The following is a 21,167-nucleotide window of genomic DNA, read 5'->3' on the forward strand; positions in this document are numbered from 1 at the left end:
AATTTACCCCAAAACTAGCCTGGCAAATCAAGAATTTTTGTCACCTTTTCTAGTCCTGCTTGTCAGTTACCACTGTCTGATGGTGCCACATGGCAGCTTCGGCTTATACTTAAATTTGCAATGAGCCTGGATGCCACAAGTTTGTCAAGGGAAGAACCACAAGTAGGTACCACAGGATCTAACCGGAAAGAACTAATGGCTTTGCTGGTGCAGTAACTCCAGTTTGTGTGTTTTTGTGACTCCTTCTTCTTATTGGGGAAAAAATAAGATTATACCATTGTTACAGAAGTACATCTCAACCATTTCAAAATCACACAATAGAGACAGCTAGGCAAATACAGTAGATAAAATACAGAGTTCTAGAAACAGGAATTGTATCCTGTGTCTTAAGCAAATTATTCATTAATTAAGCAGAATATTTTATTAAACACTGTCAAACTCTTAACATATGTTATATAACTTAATCCACAAAAATGTGTTATCACTTGCTAAGATGAGTATTTAATTAATTTAGAAGCATGAATGACAAATAAGCATGGTTTAACAAAGAATATTTATCAGACTTAAGTTAGTGAAGAATACTTATTTTGGATACAGAGTAGTCAACGTGTATTCATATTTCAATGTAGTTTATCCATGTTGCACACTGTGTAATTTGTGCTATACTCTGCCATTACAAAGGGTTCTCTTTCTCCTTCATACCAAACAAACTGAAGTCCTTCACCTCTAGTCTTTTTAACAGATTACATTTTTATTTAAATTGTAAACAAGTGAGAAAAGGCATGACAGAATCTTGATCTGAAAAAGCCATTATAAAATCTTTATGTAAAACCAATCTTTTAGAACTGGTTATTGACTTTTAGGCAGTAATAAGCAGATTTGTGGAAGAACAGCATGATGTAAAACAACTTAAAAATAAAAGGCAAAATTCATAAGAACAGAAAAGATTGTTGTATTTACGCCATAGATCTGTCCTGGTTAAAAAAAAAATCCCCCTCAATCCTAGGGATTTCCATAATAAATGCAATCTTCGATCAGAATGTCTAACTGGTAGTTAAACTCTAAGAAAACAAAGGATAATCCACAAAACTTTTCAATGGTTTGGAACATGCAAAACAGCTCTGTATTGTACTAAGGCAAAGTATGAATTTTAGGAGATCAAAATGACTAACAGCTTGCTCATTTTCTTTATTTCATGCAAATTGCAAAGTATTATGAAAAGGTTATGGAAGATGGTACCGGAAATTCAATAATTCCCTTATTTTTTCACATTCCTAAAAATCAGTCAAGTCTAAAAATAATTCCCTTAGGTCCGAAATAAAAAAAAATAAACTGATGATGGAGTCTGCAAACCAATCTGCTTGTTTTGGTTGTATTCTAAGTTAAATGATGCCAAAACATTACAACAGGCTCTTGATCCGTTTGCAAAATATAATGCAGTACTGTCACAGTATTATTTCAACATTATATTTCCAGAGATTAAGATGTACTAATATATTTTTATACAGTACATATCGCAGGAAATATAACAATATTAATACCATACACAAACAGCATATATTGTAATATTATGGTTTCAAATCATTGTGATAATACTGAAATCTTTTTTAAATCGTACTTGTCTAGACCAGTAAATCAATTAATTGGGTTAATCTTAAAATATATATTTAAGAATAAGGCTTGGTCTTGCAATTTTTTTATTTAACCAAATACAGTAGTATGACCTAGTATATTAATACTTATATATTTATATTTCTGCATGGATAAAATTTTCCTCAGTAGCCATTACAATGTTCTCATGAAGTTCCTGAAGTTTCTCCAAAAACTTAGGACTGTTTTCTAAGTACTGCGGGAAACAGTAAAGTTGTCACATTTAGTTTCAAGTACCACTTAGTAAATTAATGTTATTTACATAGTCACAAAGTCTAGCATCATTTTATAGAATGTTAAAGAAAAAAAACATCTTTATATTTTAATACCATAAACAAAGATCAGGAAGTTAATATTAAAAAGCTCATTTAAGGCAAAAGCAAACAAAAACTGGAAGCTTTTGATTTAAGCCTTTTGACACTTGAGTGTCATTTCAATAATTGATTTATTTGCAACATAAATAAATAAAAATATACTGTATTTTAATTTCTATATTTAATGCATGTATTCTATTTTATGTTATTTCACAATCTGCCCAAAACCAATGAGAGACCGCTTTTATTGTCCTAATGAATTCAGTTTTGTTTTTGTTTTACATTTCTAGTGGTGTTCCAGAAATGTTTAACTTTCTTTTTAAGCAATGAAAATCTGTAACACTGGAAGAGACAATGAGATTCTCTCTAGGTAGAATCTGTTCCTTATCTATCATTTCACTGAAGGCTCTTTTTAGGTCACAAGTACAACAAAGAGCAAGAGAAAGCACAGAGAACAATGATAACTGACTGTGGGTAAAAGACATTCTTTGCTAATCACAAAAGTCCTTTTCATAGAACTGGATGTTTCCATGGTTTAAGAAACATATTTGTGGAAATTAATATGAGAAATGAATTATGTACTGCACTGTAGGTATAGACGCATCTCTTTTATTCAGGTGTTTTGAAGAAAGATATAAATGGAACATCTCCGAAGCAGTCCTACTTGTATCTCCCTTCTTCTCAAAATAAAATGAGGTCGGAAGCAGTCAAGGAGTTCTATAGCGGCTTTGTACGAACCTCTACCAAACAAAAACACTCTCCTGATCAAACTGTCTTGCTGCTCTACAGCGCATGGCCAAAATTCCTTAAGCAACATCACCACCTGCTGGATATAGGCAGGCAGCACAGCCCACTCTTCCCTTTCCTCCAAAGTGGGCACAAATCAACTCTCACTTTAGAGCGGAGACAAGGATCACTTGTCACTGCTTGTCACTTGACACAAAAACCCATAATCTCAAGAATCAAACCTTTCTAGAAAGCTTTCTAGGCTCTCCCTTGAAGCATTTCTCATTGACATCAGTATGAAGCAATGCAGATGTTTTCTTTTCCTATAGCTGTGCCTTCTGGATTACAGATTCTTCTGACTCCCTTGCAAAATCACACATGTTCTGGGGTTTTCAAACAGAAAAGACCCGCTGAGTCTGTCACTGCCTTAATAAGATCCAGCAGCTCCTTCAGACAGAGAGGGCTGCGCTGTCGACCACCCGATAAGGCAATCTCAACACATCACCGTTTCTCTGCAGTCTTACTCAGTATTTTTTTATTTGGTCTGATCTTCATTTTCCCCCTCACCACTCTTTTTATTCCTTCTGTACTATTTCCAACAACAAGGAGGATCTAGAAAAGGTGGACAGTGAATCACCTAACTGTGGGGGTACTTAAAAAGAACACAGCTCTTCATAAAACACTTGTCAGTATCTTTCCTTACATACCTATTGTTGTAACTGGCTTAACTTCATCTTCATGTGCATATAGCAGAAAGGTAGCCTAGTGGTTGCTAAAACAGTACTCTAAGAAAAAACTGGAAATAGGGAGAAAAAAATATTTTGCAAAGAAATAAAAGTTTCCCAGCAAATAACAAGGACCTCAGGCAAAAATATTTTTTTTCTGAGATGTATTTCAAATGCAAACTAGCCCATTACCTGAAGCAAATGCGCATGTAAATTTAGATGATATCAGCAAATGTTATGCTAATGTAATAAGAGAGAGGGTCAGACAGAAACGTCTGGATTTACTGGTTTTGATTTCTGGTTCTCCCACTGTGAACTAATGTGTTTTGGAAAAAAAAAATGGGAAGCGGCTACTTATTTAAAAAAAGCTCCTGTTAATGTAAGGCGACAATGCCTCCACTGAGTATCAGATGTACAGAAATGTTTGGAATTAAAATTCTTAACTTAGGTACAGAGGAGAAGGTGCAGAGCATCCTTTAAGGAAGCATTGCACTGCAACCATTTCCAAAAGTACAAAAGCAGTCAAAAGCATCTTTAGGGTCCATGAAAAGCCACACATATATAAATACTGGAGAGTAAGAATATTCGCAAAATATTTTTTAAAATATGAATATGAATGGAAGCTAAAAACATTATACTAAAAATGCACTTTTTCTATAACAGTAGTTTAAGTACCTCAGACAGTTGGTTTTATATTGAGCTCCTCAATATTAAATGAAAAAGACATCTATATCGCATTACAATGAGACATGTTTCCTTCAGTGTAATAAATGATAACGTATTTAATCAAACACAGCTAATGTTATGTTATTGTGCAGTTTATGGTATTACTTTTCTTCAGCAATAATGGCATTTGCCATTTACCATGCAGGTAAATAAAGTGAATTTTTTAGGGTATTGAGATGCCCCCTTTTCAGCAAAAGGATAGTTTAAAAAAAGCAAGGAAGATGGTTAAAACTGGTGCAATTTTTGCATGCAAAACAGACGTATATTAGGTTTTCCACATCTCACTAGAAAAATGAGTTACAATGTCTTTGCAATGAAAAACCTTACTACTGATGTCCTACTACTGAATTGCAGAATTGTTTATGTTGCAATGCTAAAGAAAAAAACAAGCTGCTCCCCACACTGAACACCAGATAAGAATTAGTAATAAAATAATTAGGGATCACAAATTCAGTAAAGACACCTCTTTAGTTCACTCCTGTAACGACATTAGCCTCGAGCAGAACTGCAGAATTGTCACAATAAGGCAGTACAGACGGTCAAACTTGAATTCCCCATCCATTGTGTTAACTTTTTTAAGGTTGGGTGTAGCAAGGTAAATGTTACATTTTATTTCTTTTTATATTTCCATTTTACATTTTCATATAAATCAAAATGACTCCTTCAGTTTACCATGTCATGCCTTTCTCAAAATCTTTTTTAAAAAGAGATGCCACTGCTCTCTGCTTGCACCATTTGTTGCTTCTTGAAATCTTCTAAAACAAAAACAAGCATTAATTGGCATGCCTCTACAAGGCTAAACAAGATTTTTCTCCACAGTGCCTTCAATGGCCAGGGAGGAAAAAAGCCCGAGTTGTCTAAAATTATGTGACTTGAAGAGGGTTAGTTAGAAGAGAAATCTTGCTTTTTAATTTTGGACGTCTTTTCATACAGCATCTGAGACCTTGAATTCGGCAGCTTGTTACAAAAAAAAAGAGTGCATGAATTTCAAATGAGGCCTCCTATAAAAAAAAGGCCCTAACGGGAAGGGCAAACCTGATTATTGTGGGTTTGAGTTTAACGTCTGGCCACATATCCATCACCTCTGTTTTGGGGGACAAAATGAAGGCTTTGGTTTAATTTGTTTCTTTGCTTGCCAGTTTTGTTTTTGTTTTTGTTTTTTGACCAACCAGTATTTGGACAGGGACCTACAAACTCCGAAGAGGATATAGTAAACACATGGGTCTGTCGCCTTATTTTCTTCTTAAAACTGGTTCCTGACCTTTGCTGTTGTTTTTTTTTCCCCGTCTGACTTTGGCTGGATGCCGCACACCAGATGCCGGGGGCTCAATAGTTTAAATCATGCTGCTGGTGATCTTTAAAAGTAAAATCAAATGGCAGCGATTTCAGTCACAAGAAAAGCAGCTGTGTTGACTATGTAATCCTAACATTTAGACGGCATCCCACTTTGGCAGGTAGCCTTTTCAAACAAACTGCGTGGAGCTAATTCAGAAAAGTAACATCTTTACGGGCTCCGGGGTGCTCATGTCTATTTATCGCAGGCTAAGTGGAGCCTGTTCTGAAAGGACTAGCCTTCAGCCAAAGCAAACAAACTCATCTAAAAATGTTACAAAATGTTGGGAACGGCACCAGAAGAGGAAACAGCCACTGACAGAAAGGAGAAAGACCTGTCATTTCTGGCCTCACCACCTTCTTTGCTCTACTATGAGTGTTGGAGTCACCATCACAATTATTGGCACCCTTGATAGAGATGAGCAAAAAGGGCTGTATAAAACAAGCACCACAGCTAATGAGCTGTATTTACCACAAGTGGAATATACTTTACTTTATTATAAAATAAGTTCCACTGTTTTTAGTACTTTATGCACCCACTTTTTGCAAGGATTACAGCACAGAGCCTTTTTCTATAAGGTTTTATGAGACTAGAGAACACATTAGTAGGGATTCTATATAGTACCATCCCTCCATACAGAATCTTTCCAGATTCCTGATATCCTTTAATCTGTATTTATGGAGTGGAGTGCCCCTTTCAATTCAATCCAGAGGTTTTCAATGGGGTTCGAGTCCAGAGACTGAGATGGCCACTGCGAAATGTTGATTTTGGGGTAGAGCAACCACTTCTTTGTGGATTTTGATGCGTTCATGGAGTCATTGCGGGAAGATCACCTTTTCACCAGGTTTCAGACTCCTGGCAGAGAATACCAGGTTTTTGGCTAAAAGTACTGGTACATGGTAGACATCATGATGTTGATGGCTCTATCAAGGGCCTCAGGACCAGTAGAAGCAAAACAGCCCCACCAGCATCATTTTAAGTATTTTTTAAAAATAGTTTACATATTTTCTTTTCTGCATACACATTCTTCTTTTGATGCCAAACTCACTGGTGTAAGAAGTGCTCTATTTTTATCACTTTATCCAAGTGCCAATGCTGTTTAGCAAACTCAAACGTGCTTGGGGGCAAGATATACTTCCATCCTCCATCAGGCAACAGTACCACTTATTCCAGTGGTTTTAATATTTGTAATTATTGCTCTAATAGTGGCAAGTGGCATATTTAGTTTATTTTTGTACCTACTACGTGATTTATGAAGGTCAACAACCATTCGTCTCATTTGTGAGGTCTCTATGTTTCTCCATTGTGAGGGTGACAAAGGGATTTTACATGTGTGTTACCTCTTTTATATACCCCCAGTGAAATTGGAAGCCTTGGAAGGTCACAGTCACAGTAATTCTGTTTAATTTTATTTTAAAGAGTCTACTGTATAGGGAAGCCAATAATTTCTTAACCTATCTTTTTTGAGAAATAAAACTGTTAACAAATAGCTTTTCTGTAAGCAATTGCACTAGAATACAAGAACATGGCTTTTCCATATTTTTCCATATTTATGCAGCCTTTTCTTGTTCGTATTTATTGAGATGGATAATCATTTGGACGCGACTACAAATGTAAAAGAAATTCTCACAGTAAAGCTGCACGATCATCTCGTGCTAGAAAGCATGCTCAGAAAATTAACTGGTGCACTTATACATCATCATATGCACATATGGGATGCTAGGCCAAGGTCCTGACTACTTGAACATTTAATATCCCTTTGCAGTTTTCAAAACAGTAGGTGTTTTAACCCTGGTGTCCCGACTTAATTCCACTATGGGTTTGTACAATCTGTCTTCCTTAAAGTTCTTCCTTACTTCAGCTGGTAGAGTTATTTCTCACTTCTCCATTCTACTGATGCACAATGACTGGTCTTTAGTGGTGGGGAAAGTAGGTTCCTAAGTCTTTTCTATACAAAAAATTATAAAATTATACTATTAAACCATAATACATCAGTTCACTTCACCAACAGTTCATCAGGTGAATAATAATAAAATAACTGTTTTGTAATGCACAATAATACTTTACCCACAATAATATATCAGCTTATCAGACTGTTACAAATAAACTTCCCACTTTTTACTCAAACAGCCGAATAGTCTGAATGCATGTGCTATTCCCTGCTTTTATCCTGACTTTGCTTATTTTACACAATCCGTCCTTGGTGACTTTACGAACACCACTTGCATGAGAATATTCGTCCTTGTGAATTTGTCATTGGATAGCAGGGCTCATTACAATCCATCTTTGGTACTGGATATATTTTAAGAGAAGAATCAGAGAATAACTAAATTCTAAGACTGTTGACTGTGTAACAATACAGAAAAAGATGATACTTCCTTAAACCGCACTAGGGTTGGTAATAGGACAGCTTCTGGTCGTTCATTTGGAATCCAGGTTCATGAATGTTCATGAATCTGCTTGAGAAATTTGTCAAATAAGTGTTTAGTTAAAAGAAGGGACTTCTTGCTTTTTGGGAAAATATCTGCATTGGATTTATTTGCATAAGCAAAGGCGAACATAGGAATGAATGACAGATTCCAACATTCCAGGGTATTTCAGACAGTTCTCTGATGCACTGACAATGTCTAGGCGCTGCCTTGTTCTATGATGCCATCTCGAGAAATGTATTGATAAAAACTGCACTACAGGTGCAGACAAAGACAGGACTACTGTGTTCTTAAAACTGTCAGCTACTACATTTGCTGGATGCCACAATCTGTCTTTTTGTGCTGGCGGTTAGAAAAAATGTCTGTACTCAATACAAAAAATACCCAATAAAGTTTATTGATATTTTTAATGATGTGTAAATACCTTGAACATGTTCTGGCCAATTATGCACAGTCAGAGTAACCACAAAGCTGTCCTTCTTTTGAACTGTGAAATTTAGATCCCATTAATAATGTTTTCTTTTTTTTATAATACATTTCACACCTGCGTGGTTTTCTATTCAAGTCCTCTTGTGCTATGAGTCAGGTGTTAGGTAACTGACAGAAAGATGATAACTTTAAACCTCTCAGTTCATACCACTCTCTTATGAAGAGCAATTGCTTTATGTGCCAGAAACCTCTCTACATTCCCTACTGCTGCAAACAAAGTCTCATTAATATGTTTTTTTTTGCTTAGGAAAACTGACACAACACCATTAAATTTGGCTTTTCAATCCATGATTATTAATAGATAATAGCAAATTCAACTCCACAAAATTATGCAAGCTTCCTGTACTTGCAAGAATTCTAAACATATTAACTAAAGTTTATTTCTTTGCAGAAAATGCATATCTGCATAGTAACCTGACGTTATTTAAGTCTTAAATGCGAACACTTCTAGACCAGCCAACCAATATGAACTAAACGTTAAAAATATTAAAGAGAAGGAGGAAGAAGGGAGGGGATCTAGAATAAACATAATAAATACATGCACCTCTTGAACTCAACAAGTATTATAGTGTTTCCCTCAATGGCGTTATGTATAACAGCTACTGTGAGGCTGGAATATAGCCAGCGCCCGGCTGCCAGCAAAAACTTTGTCACCTCCTTTGAAGATCTGAAGTATGTTTACCCAATAGATTTCATTAAATTACACTTCCATTAGGAAGCGCGCAATGTTGATACTCGTCTGCTAGATAAAAGGGATCGCTAAGAGGCATGTCATTCTGGTCCCTGTGCTCGCTGCCGTTCCTAGGCCAATCAAAAGAATCATCTCCAACAATTTTTTTTTTATTTTGTCTAATACAATGTCTCCACGGGGTTACCGGCTTAAAGATTGCATGCCCATTATCAAAATGAACCTATCATTACAATGCACCTTCGGGATGTCGCTTTAATAGTTTTACAAAGGTTCAATCCGGTTTTAGGGTCAGCCCCCTTCTGGGCCCTGAGCAGGAGACACGGGGGGCTTCGGGCGGGGGGGGGGTGCCAAGTGCAATCTGGTGACTCAACTGGCACAGCAAACATCAGAATGGGGTGCAAACAGATATATGAAAGAGGGTAAGGGGCCCAGCTTCAGGGGGGCGAGTCATTGATTTCCCTGTCAAAGTTCTTTGCCACCTGACTGGGCTCAAAAGAAGGACAGGATGGAAAGGAGGGAAGAGCTGTTCTTGTGAAGCTTGTGGAGCTAAACCTATCAACAGTGGCAAAGATAATGTGGAAAACAAAAGGGCTTTGGACTCTTCTCTGGGGTTGAGTTATGAATGCCAGCAAAAATATTGGTTTGGGCAATCTGTCACATCTACCTATATCATATGATTTATCCTTGTTACTTCTATGCCTTTTATCATCACTTTCTTTTGTTTCAATTACTGCAGACTCAACTTTTACATCCACTGAGGCATTCAAGAATTGCAATGATTCTTGTGTGTTGTTTAGTTCGCAGTATCATGAGAAAACCTTGTATTACCCTATTTTTGTTAGTTTATGCCATGGTATATTATGTGTTTTTGCACTGTTAAGAGTTTCAAATATAAGTCACTTTGATAAAGATGTCAGCAAAAAGTTAAAATCATTGCCTGAAAATATCCATACTGGCAGTTCTCACTGGCCTGTATGCTAGTGGTACAGTGGAAACTGAGCTATTTATTGAAAATGTAGTCAAATTATTTTTTCTCCTCCTTTGAAGCGTAAGGAACTAACAGGTGACAATAAGTGTCACCTCACATATAATTGGTGTAATTAAGCTAAACAAAGCTTTGTGCAGACTACATATATTCTGTCATATCTGACGCAGTGGGTATTAATTGCTAGTTAATTAACCACAGCAACAGTCAAGTGTGCTGAGCAAAAGATTAATTATCTAGCAATTAAATGCCCACCATGAGGAAAGCGACTCCTTCTAAACCAGGCATTTTTGATTGTGACGCAAAATACCTTTTTTCTAGAATTTTATAATTTTACTGTTTTATGTGCATTTCTTTTATCTTCATTTTATTAGAGACTTACCATTGATATTGTCAGTGAATCAAACACAGGGAAAGTTATCTATTCTTCCAATATGCAAAAGGCTTTAAACAACTCAACAACAACTGAACGAAGACATATGGTATATGTCCAGATATTTTTCTGTGTTTTTGATATAAAAATGGGTTGACTTTAAACATTCTGAAGCCCAATGCAAGTCTATGCTTTCACTGATATCAGTGTAGATGAGCCTTTTGGACTGTTTGCAGCGTTGCAATAGTGAGTAATAAATTGTCCATTTAAACAACAAGTAAAATTCCAAAATACTTTTTTTAAGGTACAATGATCCACAAAAATAAGTCCTCCGGAAAAAAACAAATCTACTAAATATGGAGTCTTTTCATTTCTAATAGCACATTAAAACCAAGACAGACTCACTTTTGGACGCCTTACTGGGACCTACTTGCATGAATTAGTGAAAACCCTGAAGCCAAATTGCACCTCTGTTTAAAGCTCTAAATTGAAGATTCCCACAAAGTGATTTTCAACCACTGGGTAGTAACCAGCTGCTCCCTGATGAGTTGCTAATTAAGCACACTGGCAGGACAGGGTGTGTGGTACCGCAGGATATCATCACTCCTTGCGTGCCTTTAACAAGCTGCAAAAGTGGTGATATTCCAAAACAGCACACACCCTGGAGTACTAAATTGCACAGTGATTGTAGAGTGCTGAGGAAGTCATTATAAATGAAAAAAAACAGAAGATGTATTAAAAGCATTTTGTTTTTGCAATTCAACATATGGAATAGTATCTAACCACAAAAATTCAAATTTGACATTGCCAAAGAGAATTTTTGAGCAGTCATTTAATCTAATCCCGCTGAAAATGCCATTTTAAATGTGGAAGACACAAGTGGAGGAACAAAGTTTTGTTTTTTTTAACATTCCAGAGCAAAGTTTCTAGCCAAAGCTCCAATGAAGCGAAGAAATCTTACAAAATGTGGTTCTATGTAAGACATCAGGGTATACCATCAACAGAACAACACACTGCCAGTTGAAATAAAGAAGAGGGGATTATGCTGTATAATTACTAGTTATTGAAAGTACAGTAACCCTTTAACATTGTGCCATTTTCCACTGGATTTAGGGTAACGAAGGAGTGTGATTCTAACTAATTGTGACAGTACAGAATCACATGCTTGTAATACACTAGCACTCACTGAAATCCTGCTATGAGGATGAAAATGGATCTCAGCGATACCTACTGTTACATATTTGGACTTTTATATTGTATCTGTAGTCCATGCTATTTGCCTGCAAGGTAGCCAAAATGAACATGCCGTGAATGTTCACTGTGTCTATCAGGCCTAAGAATGGAGTTTTATTTTAAATAAATTGTTTGTACTCCGGGGGGTCAGACAAGTTCACAACAAGAAGTAAGTTATGCATGTTCTGCAGACTTTGCAGCAGGAAAAAAGTTAGGAAAACATTAGCAGCATATATTGAGGGTATTTTTCCCCCCTAGAGGATCAAAATAACCTTGACACTTGAAATCCTTCAGCTAAAGGGAAGAAAAGGAAAGACCACTGCATATAAATTTGAGATTCCCTATATAGCTGAACATAAAGAACTATTCAAAACAGAAGACCATTAAATAAATAAACAAGGACATCTAGTGGCAGAAACAAAAACATGTCAGGATTAACAGTGCTTATAAAACATGTACTGTGAGATGTGCTTAGCAATGGACCTGATTTAAATAATACAAAGATTTGGAAATTAACCCCTGGTGTCTTGGGACATTAAGTCATTGTGGATTGGTTGTGCATCAAAGTGAGCCCATGACAGAATGCAGGTTTGCGATTCAAAGACTTACGAAATCCTTCTCCAGTTTGTCAAGCTCCTGCTTGTAGCTCTTCAGCCTGCTGTTGTACATGCCTCGGCTCTGGACGGGGATCTCTCGTACCTCAAGGTCCATCTGCTCCAGCTGCAAAATTCCAGACAAAGTGAAAGGTTCTTTCATCCCCCTCCCACTTCCAGAATGCCAGGCAGCTAAAACAACCTCTCCCGCAGGTAAGGCTGCAATTTCTACAGCTGCTTGACAGTAAAGAGATGTCAAAGGCTGCTTTCATAGCCAGTGATTGATCACCGGGCTGTCAAAACGTGTCACTCTGTGGGCCCATTGTACCTGCGGGCATCTGTAAGGACCAGAAAAATAACGAGGCCAACAGAGCACATTGTCTCCTGACCCTTCATTCATGGCTGCACTAGAGTAGAAATCAAAACAGGATCACATTCGTACAAAGAAGTGGTACAACATCCACAAATGTTTGTTTTTTCTGCTCAAACTAAGCATAGTACACAATTTCCTTCAGTTATAACCAACCTAGTAGAGAGCTATAGTAACCTTGAGGCCCTTATCACGGAGACCACTACTTTCAGAATTTCTGCATAGAATGTGAGTTAATGCTACTTGTACGATGATTTCAGGCGAATTCTGTCATTTATTTCTTCCCATTGGAATGATAGCTGTCATTTTATTTTGTGTACTTCCCAATGTTGAAAGCTAAGATGTATAAAAAGTGTTGTTCTCCTGCAAACAAAGGTCGCTGTGCACCTGCACTTCATTAAGGAAGTCAGCTCCCTCCTAATTCTGCTTTAGGATATATTGCCCACGTATATTTTCTGTTTGTTTATACATATACAGTATGGGTTTGTACACAACATACTTGTCATTGGTATTACAAACAAGCAAATAACATCTCATTCCAAATTCTTTACAGAGCCACAACGAAGCAGAGCACCAGTAGACCCTGCCAAGGAAACTGGGACACAGCTCAGCTAATTTCCTGAATAATACAGCCTTCTGGGTGCTGGTTTATGACAGGTTTTGGCACTAGTTAGTGGCTTAGCCCCAAACCAAATGCAAGGGGTCTGTACGAGCTATTACAATAGCAATCTCTAAACATTTAATTGGTGTGCCAGTAATGAATTCAGATTTTTTTTAAAAAAGGTGATGTTCAGGGTAAACCTGAACTTGTTTATCTTGGACGGGACACCAGTCCATCGCAGGGCAGACACACAGACTCAGACATGCACACACTCACAACTAGGTTCACATTTAATTTTCTAGAGGCCCGTTAACCTACTAGTATGTCTTAAGACTGTGGGAGGAAACCCACGTGAACAAGGGGAAAAAATACAAACTCCACACAGACAGCACCCCAGGTCTGGGGTTGAACCCAGGGCCCAAGTGATGAGAGGCAGCAATGACATCCACTTAATAAACTTTGCTTTATGTAAATGCATCTCTCTCATTCCAGAACTTGATCCCTGTCTGACCCCATTAGAAAACCATTACTCATCCTTGAGAAGAAAGGCTCTAATGCCTCCCTTCCCTACAACCTGAACTGACACATACTCCCTTTGCCATTTCAGTATGTACATACCTGCTCCAAATCAAAAAAAGGTATTAAAATGCACTTAAAAGACCATATAATGGCAAATGTGTCTCACAAAATATCATATGATCCCATATGCTGTATTGTAGTTATGAATTTAAAGTTTGTTTTCCCGAGCATAAATTGAAGGTGTCTCTAGGGAGAAAAAGTTTTCAAATTCTGACAGAAAGAGAAAGTGTGCTATTTGAGATATATACAGTGATGTAATCAGAAATGACAGCCAATTGTGCATTCTATCTAAACTAAAAATCTACCTATGATTCATTTTTATAAGAATCATAAAAGATTGATTTAATATATTCTGCAGAAAAAAAAAGATAAAGAGAGACAATAAACAAGGGGATGTTTTTCCCCCAGTTTATAGATAAAATAGATCTAGGCACATACATACATGTACAGTACGTCCTCTATATGTTAATGGCGTGTGATAGTGCTGTAACAACCACAAACATAAGGGAGATTGTGTGATTAACTTTCTGCATTCCAGAAGAGTCATCATCATTGCCAGCTAATTGTCAGTTGGGTAGACATTCTCAGGCAGTGTGACCTTGTCACCAGTAAACAGCTGCAACAATATACATGCTATACTATTTGCTCATGAATAAGATTAGTAATGATCGTGATAACAAGACCCTTTATTGGTATAATATCATTGTTTGTGCTTTCACAAATTGTCATCAGAGGAGCACATAAATAATAATTTAAATAGAATTCAGTGATGAATATAGCTAACATTCCTCCATCTCTAAAATGCTATTAATTAAGTGCAAAACATATAGTACAGGTACCCATGACTGATAAATATGGATCATTGTTCCTTACAGGTCTCTACACAGATGAAGATTTGTACTTCTTACAACTCAGATTTCTTAAGAGTACCAAACACTGATCAAATACATACCAACTCCCTTGCTTCTTCAAGCTGTTTCTCGACATTTAGAACCATTTGCTTCTTTTCTTCTGAAAGGGAATACAGAACAACAGCGATGAATTGCAAGATGTTCACTTTCTGGTTTTTGATTAACAAACCGCAAATATAACTGCTAAAAAACAACACTTCATTCACGAAGTATTAGTCAAAAACTAAGTGTTGAGTCTTATACATTATAATTCTGTCATTGTCACATATATGTCTGAGAATTGATTAGAAAAATAAAAAAACCCAATACGCTGCAAATCAAAATCACTGTAGAATTCATTCATCCAAACAATCACCAGAAAGCTCCTAAATCCTGGTAAAGGCCATGGCAACCCAGAGCCTATTGCCGAAGTGCAATACACAGACAAAAGCTCATTAGGAAAGTTTACACACAGCATATAACCCAACCAGAATGTATCTGGAAAGTGACAGGAAAACCAACATGAAAACAGTGACAGCATGCAAACTCCACACAGAAGGTGTGCAAGGTTGTAAATAAATCATTTTTCTGTAGTCCAAAATGCATTATTAATGTCATGTGACGTTGGTCAGTAAGCTACAAGAAACAGCAATATATTGCATTCACTCTTGATTGAAATCTGCAAAGAGCTGTCCCTACTTTATACTGAGAATGTCTTAGAAGTTAGAAAAGTGAATTCATTAATCTTTTTTTTTTCCATTTCTGTGCCTCCAGTTTCATCTTTTAATGACAATTACTGTAGCAAAAATAGACTTTGCCACACTAAACTCTGGAAAAGCGATGCAATGCATGCACCGAGATAGAGATGATCTATCCTTTAGGGATTTTCTCAGATCTAGCCAGATATCAGAATCCATGAGAAATGTCAAACAAACTTTGAGCTAATCCTCACTCTATGACAAACCTGAATTGTTAAAGAAAATATATGTTCCTATATTTTTTAGCTTATCAAGCTCTTCGATTCAAACAAGAAGACAATGGTTATATAAAACCATTTTCTTACTTAATTACATCAATACTTAAAAAAAACAAATTAACAAAAAGTATCACTGTTAGTAAGCCACTGTAGGCATAGATAGATTTAGAAAGGTCTGTGAAACTTTCATCAATTTTAACTTCAAATATCAATATATATCGTAGAATAAACAAACAGTATACACAATAACTTTGTTTTTACACATACAATTGCATACACTGTGAAGAGACAGCATACAATGCCATCCAAATGTACTGGGGCAGCAACATTAAAATTTACTTTTGTTTTACATTTAAGCAAGTGACGTATGGGATCATGAAATCAAAACATCTTCACAAAACAATGCATTTAATACTGCATAATTTCATGTATACAAATGACCATATTAGAACAAAAACAGTGCTCAATCCAGTGATTTAAATGGATTTGGACACATTCACTTTAAGTACGTTTCAGAGCTTATTCCTTTGAGGCTATAACTTCATGAAGCCTGTGACCTACCACATTCACAAAACTTCATCATCTGATATGTCTGCTGTAGAAACGGTTTCATAACTTCAAAACGTCAGTTTCAGATCTATTGTAATTACTGGGCTTATTACCTATATAGACTCTTCTATATACCTATAGACTCTTCTCTTACTAACTTTGATAAACAGGTCAATCTGCATTTTATCCGTAATCCATAGTGATCTGTTTTCTTGAACACACGTATATCCATCCCTGCTTAATGCTGCTTTTCCTTACTTTTGATCTGCACTGTAGCACTTTCTTCACTGAATAACAACTCACAGTGGAAAAGCAGGAATGCAACAGGTCGGTGGCAACTACTCTGACTATATATCTCATGGGTGGCCAAGATCATAATTTAATAATTGTACATACACCTAATAATTCAAAAGAATAAAAAAACTTATACAAGTTTTGTTTTGTTTTTTACAATCGGACCTTAATCAAAAGGGCTACAACACTGCTAATGAGAATTCTACATCTTTAAAACAGATCCCAAGCCTTTCTAATCCTCATTTTGCCCTCAGGTGCGATGCTCATGCTGGTCATCAAATGCATTTTTAAAACCTGCGTGTACACATCAATGGTGCGTACACAATAAACAGCCTGAGGCATGATGCAAAGAATGAAACACTCTTCTATTTATTTGTGTCTCCATTCCTTGCTGTAAGCATTTAAAATATGCATGCCAATTTTAGAGATACAGCACATTTGCAATTTTTTGTTTTGTTTGGTAAGCAAAAGCAACCAATGAATCGTAGCAGAAAATCTTTTGACATCTTTGCTCAAATTTTAATCACCTGTGATTGACAGACACACACAGCTATTCTAAATTTGACTCCAAAATGAACATTTGTACATAATTGAAGCTGACCTTGTGCCAGAGGTACTACTTCTTTTTAGGCAACTGAAAAGGCAAAGGCCATTTGCTTCAGCAGGTGAAAGCTGAATGCTTCAGAAAAATGACAATGGAAAATTTAAAATCTTGCATTACATTTATTTCCAGCCAGAATGGTGCACATGATAAATCTAACAACAATGAATCCTCTGCTACCATTGTTAGGATAACTGTAATACAGCTGGAAATAGGGACTGTTGACAAATAAATACTATATATGCAATTAAAAAAAATCTTCCAAACATGAAATTGAAATTCAACCCCATTGTTGGTGGCGTTATTACCCTCTACTTCCAAACAAAGCATTTTGACTATTTAGAAAAATATATACAAATAATATTTTGTCTTGCTCAGTTTATTGTGAAATTGCATACCATCGTTTAAAAAAAAAAATCTTGGTTTCTGTAACAAAATTATAGTAATTAAAAATATTTAAATCCTACATTTTCTTTAAGCATAGTGCCAGTTAAAAATTGTTATAGAATTTATTGTTTTTTGTACACTGACAAACTTTTAACTTTTAATTGTGAATTCCTTTATTTTGTACCCTAGCCTTAAGATGAAATAAAAACAGTTTATTATGGAGGAGTCCAATAAATAATGGACTCGGAGAGATTCAATCACCGTGGCTGTGTGGCAGAAGGTGAAATGATGGATTGCAGAGATCAGCTATGTTGGGGGAGCAAATCCGATTGAAGAAAACCTATAAGCACAAGCATGTTCAAAGAATCCCTTAATATAAAACTGGAACTCACATTGCTTTGAAACAATGACACATTTGAAACTACCCAAACCTCACACTACTTAGGTTTTCCAATAGATTTTGGTGTGTTTTCTGTCAGTTTGTAGTTTTTAAAACTCGACAAAGAGAGGGCTTTGTCTCATCATGACAAAGAACACCCAGCACTCACATTCATAATCCCATCTAGTGCCACTGCAATCAAACCCTGTCACCGTTTATTCTAGATTTAAACTAAGACAGCGCAAAAAGTGAGAAAAAAAAAGATGACTTGGCCTGTGTGGTATGTTGATCTTGCCAATATCTTAAATGTTATTTAATGGTAATCAGCAAATCTGTGACAAGACACCACAAACCTTATCTACAGCTCTCTTGATAGGTTGTTAATTACAAGGCATAATCATCCCTCCCATCTGATTCTGTTGTAAAAAAAAAAAGGTTTAGGCCTTAAACTGGGCCTACTAAAGAAATAAATACTTCCTAAAAACAAGTGATCAAGCATGAGCATTCAAAAATTATTGCACATACACAACAGATAATATAAATCTAATAATCATGACATTAAAATGATTAAAAATAGCCAATTATGCTTCAACACTACAATATACAAGCTCTTTGGCAATTTTAACACAGCCAAAAAATTAAAACACTCCTTTAATAATAGATATGCATTTTACTATACAGTATAAGACATGGGAGCTAGTTATGGCACAAATATTGCCATTATTAAAATCTAGGTACTAGTATATAGTGCTGTAAAATTTGCACTCCAGTGTCAGTTATTTCAACTGCACTTAGTAAAAACAGAAATTAATACTTCAAAGGAGGTTAATGACCAGTGGGAGTATGTAAAAACAAAGATGTTTACAAAATTGGGAATCTTACTGCAATATTAACACTTCAGAATTTAAATCCTGAAAGGTATGGGTTTAAGTTTAAAAAACAACTAGTCTGGAAACTTGCCTGAAGTTGGTTAGGGGCTCCTAATGTTTTGTTTTCAAAAGCCATACTCATTACAAGTTAAACAAGGATACACCCCATGATCGTAGTGTCTTGAAACGTAGGTTGAAACCGGGGTGATTTCTTTTAGTTAAGATCACTTTTTCACTTGGGTTTGGTCCTTGGGTCAGGTCACCACAGGAAGAGAAATACTTCTGAACTCTGCATTTTTCTAGAAAAATATGAGATGGCCAGGCAACAGCTATGGAAGGAATGATGAAACACTAGCAGAGGTAGAGTGCTTGCTTCAGATCTATTCAAGAATCCATTTTTGAAGTTAGCAATAACAAAGATGAGGAGTCAGCAGTACCTTACAAACCTATAAAAGCTTTCTATATAAAGACTATATGCATTTTTGGGTTTTTAGTTTATAAATTCATAGTTTTGTAATGAAAATTTGAAATTTTGTACTACATTTATTACCAGCCAGAATGGTGCACATTATAAATCTAACAACAATGAATCCTCGTTATCACCATTGTTAGGATAACTGTAATACAGCTGCAAATAGGGACTGTTGTGAAATACTATATATGCAATTTAAAAAAATCTTCCAAACATGAAATTGAAATTCAGCCCCATTGATGTTAGCACTATTACCCTCTACTTCCAAATAAACCATTAAAACAATTACATTGCAATTACAATGTAATTATAAAAGCATTCAATTATAATTACAGATGTATATAGATTTGTTGATTTCTCTTGTTTGAAGTCAAAACTGTTTTCTAGTTTTATACAAATATCCAAAACAACAATAATGCCTTCCTGTTTGCACATTTACAACACCATAAATGAGACCAGATTACTGAGTCAATTACTTTACCAAAAGTCCTTCATAATCTCATTTAAAATTGTTCCAAAGGTCAGATTGTTATCTCAGGCACCTTTAGCCCTTTTGTTATCAGATTCAGGATGAAAGGCCATTAAATTATCTGCGAATGTAAGCAATATCATTTCTACTTTATAAGGAATAAAATCGCAACTGTGGTACTTCTCGTGCATGAGTTACACCAAAGATCTACATGGTTTTGTTTCGTACCTGACCTTATGACGTACTTTCCACTACATGAAACAGCAGCAAAATTCAAATCACAAAGAGGTATGATTTGGTTTAACAAACAAGGAATGAATGACTCATGCATACTACATTCTAACAGGTTTTAAAGATAAAACAATATTAGTTGCACTTCCAGGCTGTCTGGTCTGAGTGGGCTTTTATTTGTTGAGATATATGTGGTAGCCTCCTGTAGGTATATAAATCAATCTAATTCTGAACTTCTCTTGATTTAACTCCTGACTTAATCCCTTGCAAATTATTATTTTGTCACACAATGCAACCCTAGATTCATCCTACATTAGTCTCCAGTGGATAGTAAATACCAGCATGCAACACATATTTAGTCCTTAAAGCACGCCTCCAAAAAAAAAAACAAATGTCAAAACAAATGTCAAATCAGAAAGCACTTTAATAAAGCTGTGTACAATTTAAAACATAAGTGCTATCAACAGTAAAGTAGCCCTCCATACAACCGGCAATTGGCTTCACTACTGATAACATTTATTGTGAAACTGACAGCTAGTAACTAATCCCACATAAACACAAACAGTATTCCGCAAATCTGGGACAAGACACTACACACTTTTTTTTATCAATGCTCATGACAGGCAGTAAATTACAGATAAGTTTTTGATTCTGTTGACAAATGCAGGTTTTTAAAACCTTTCTACATACCTCCTCCCAGTTTGGGGATTTTCCCGATCTTATTAGTAATTTCTGCCGTCAACGTGCTAAAGTCCTGCTCGTAAGTTTCGAAATCCGAAGACATCTTCACTCATATATCTTATAATAACGATAGAAAACGATTAAAGAGCCCAGAAATGTGTATTCCTCAGTCCACAACAAATCCGTCACTTCCTGGTTGAATCCTCACTATTTCCTACCGATGTGGAAACAGAAGGATGATACTTCGGGTTCCTGGGATGTTACGTAAATGTAACATTCAACTTATTGCTCACGTCCAAAAGTAGAAATTAATAAATACGACATTCTTAATTAATGTATATTTTAGCATGTCAGACGTTATTTTCTGCAATAATCTCTTTGTATGTGCTTTTTTAAATATGTTTCTACGTTAATCTAGCGCTCAGCAAATATTTGTCTTTTCCATTTACATTTCAGTTCATAGGAGTTTAGAGAAAATGTAAAAGCCCCGAAAGTATAGACTAGCTAAAACTGATCACGCTCCCCAGTCTTAGTTTAAAGTACACTGATTGA

General features: G+C 35.9%; 1 protein-coding gene across 4 annotated transcripts in view; it reads right to left on the reverse strand.

Annotated features, from left to right (window-relative positions):
- vti1a (vesicle transport through interaction with t-SNAREs 1A) overlaps window positions 1–20,809 on the reverse strand; it is a 178,956-nt gene extending 158,147 nt beyond the window's left edge. Inside the window, exons 1-3 of one of the 4 annotated variants that reach the window (XM_088917403.1) lie at window positions 20,625–20,809; window positions 14,770–14,828; window positions 12,284–12,394 (exon numbers count right to left, since the gene is read on the reverse strand). In XM_088917403.1, coding sequence (XP_088773529.1) covers window positions 12,284–12,394; window positions 14,770–14,828; window positions 20,625–20,718 — 264 coding nt within the window. In that variant the 5' untranslated portion in view covers window positions 20,719–20,809. The remainder of the gene's footprint in view (window positions 1–12,283; window positions 12,395–14,769; window positions 14,829–20,624) is intronic. The other 3 variants (XM_088917402.1, XM_088917405.1, XM_088917404.1) reach the window with 3 other exon arrangements.
- Between the last annotated feature and the right edge of the window lie 358 nt (window positions 20,810–21,167).

This window comes from Atractosteus spatula, chromosome 5, assembly GCF_055471065.1.
Source record: "Atractosteus spatula isolate fAtrSpa1 chromosome 5, fAtrSpa1.hap1, whole genome shotgun sequence".
NCBI lineage: Eukaryota > Metazoa > Chordata > Actinopteri > Semionotiformes > Lepisosteidae > Atractosteus > Atractosteus spatula.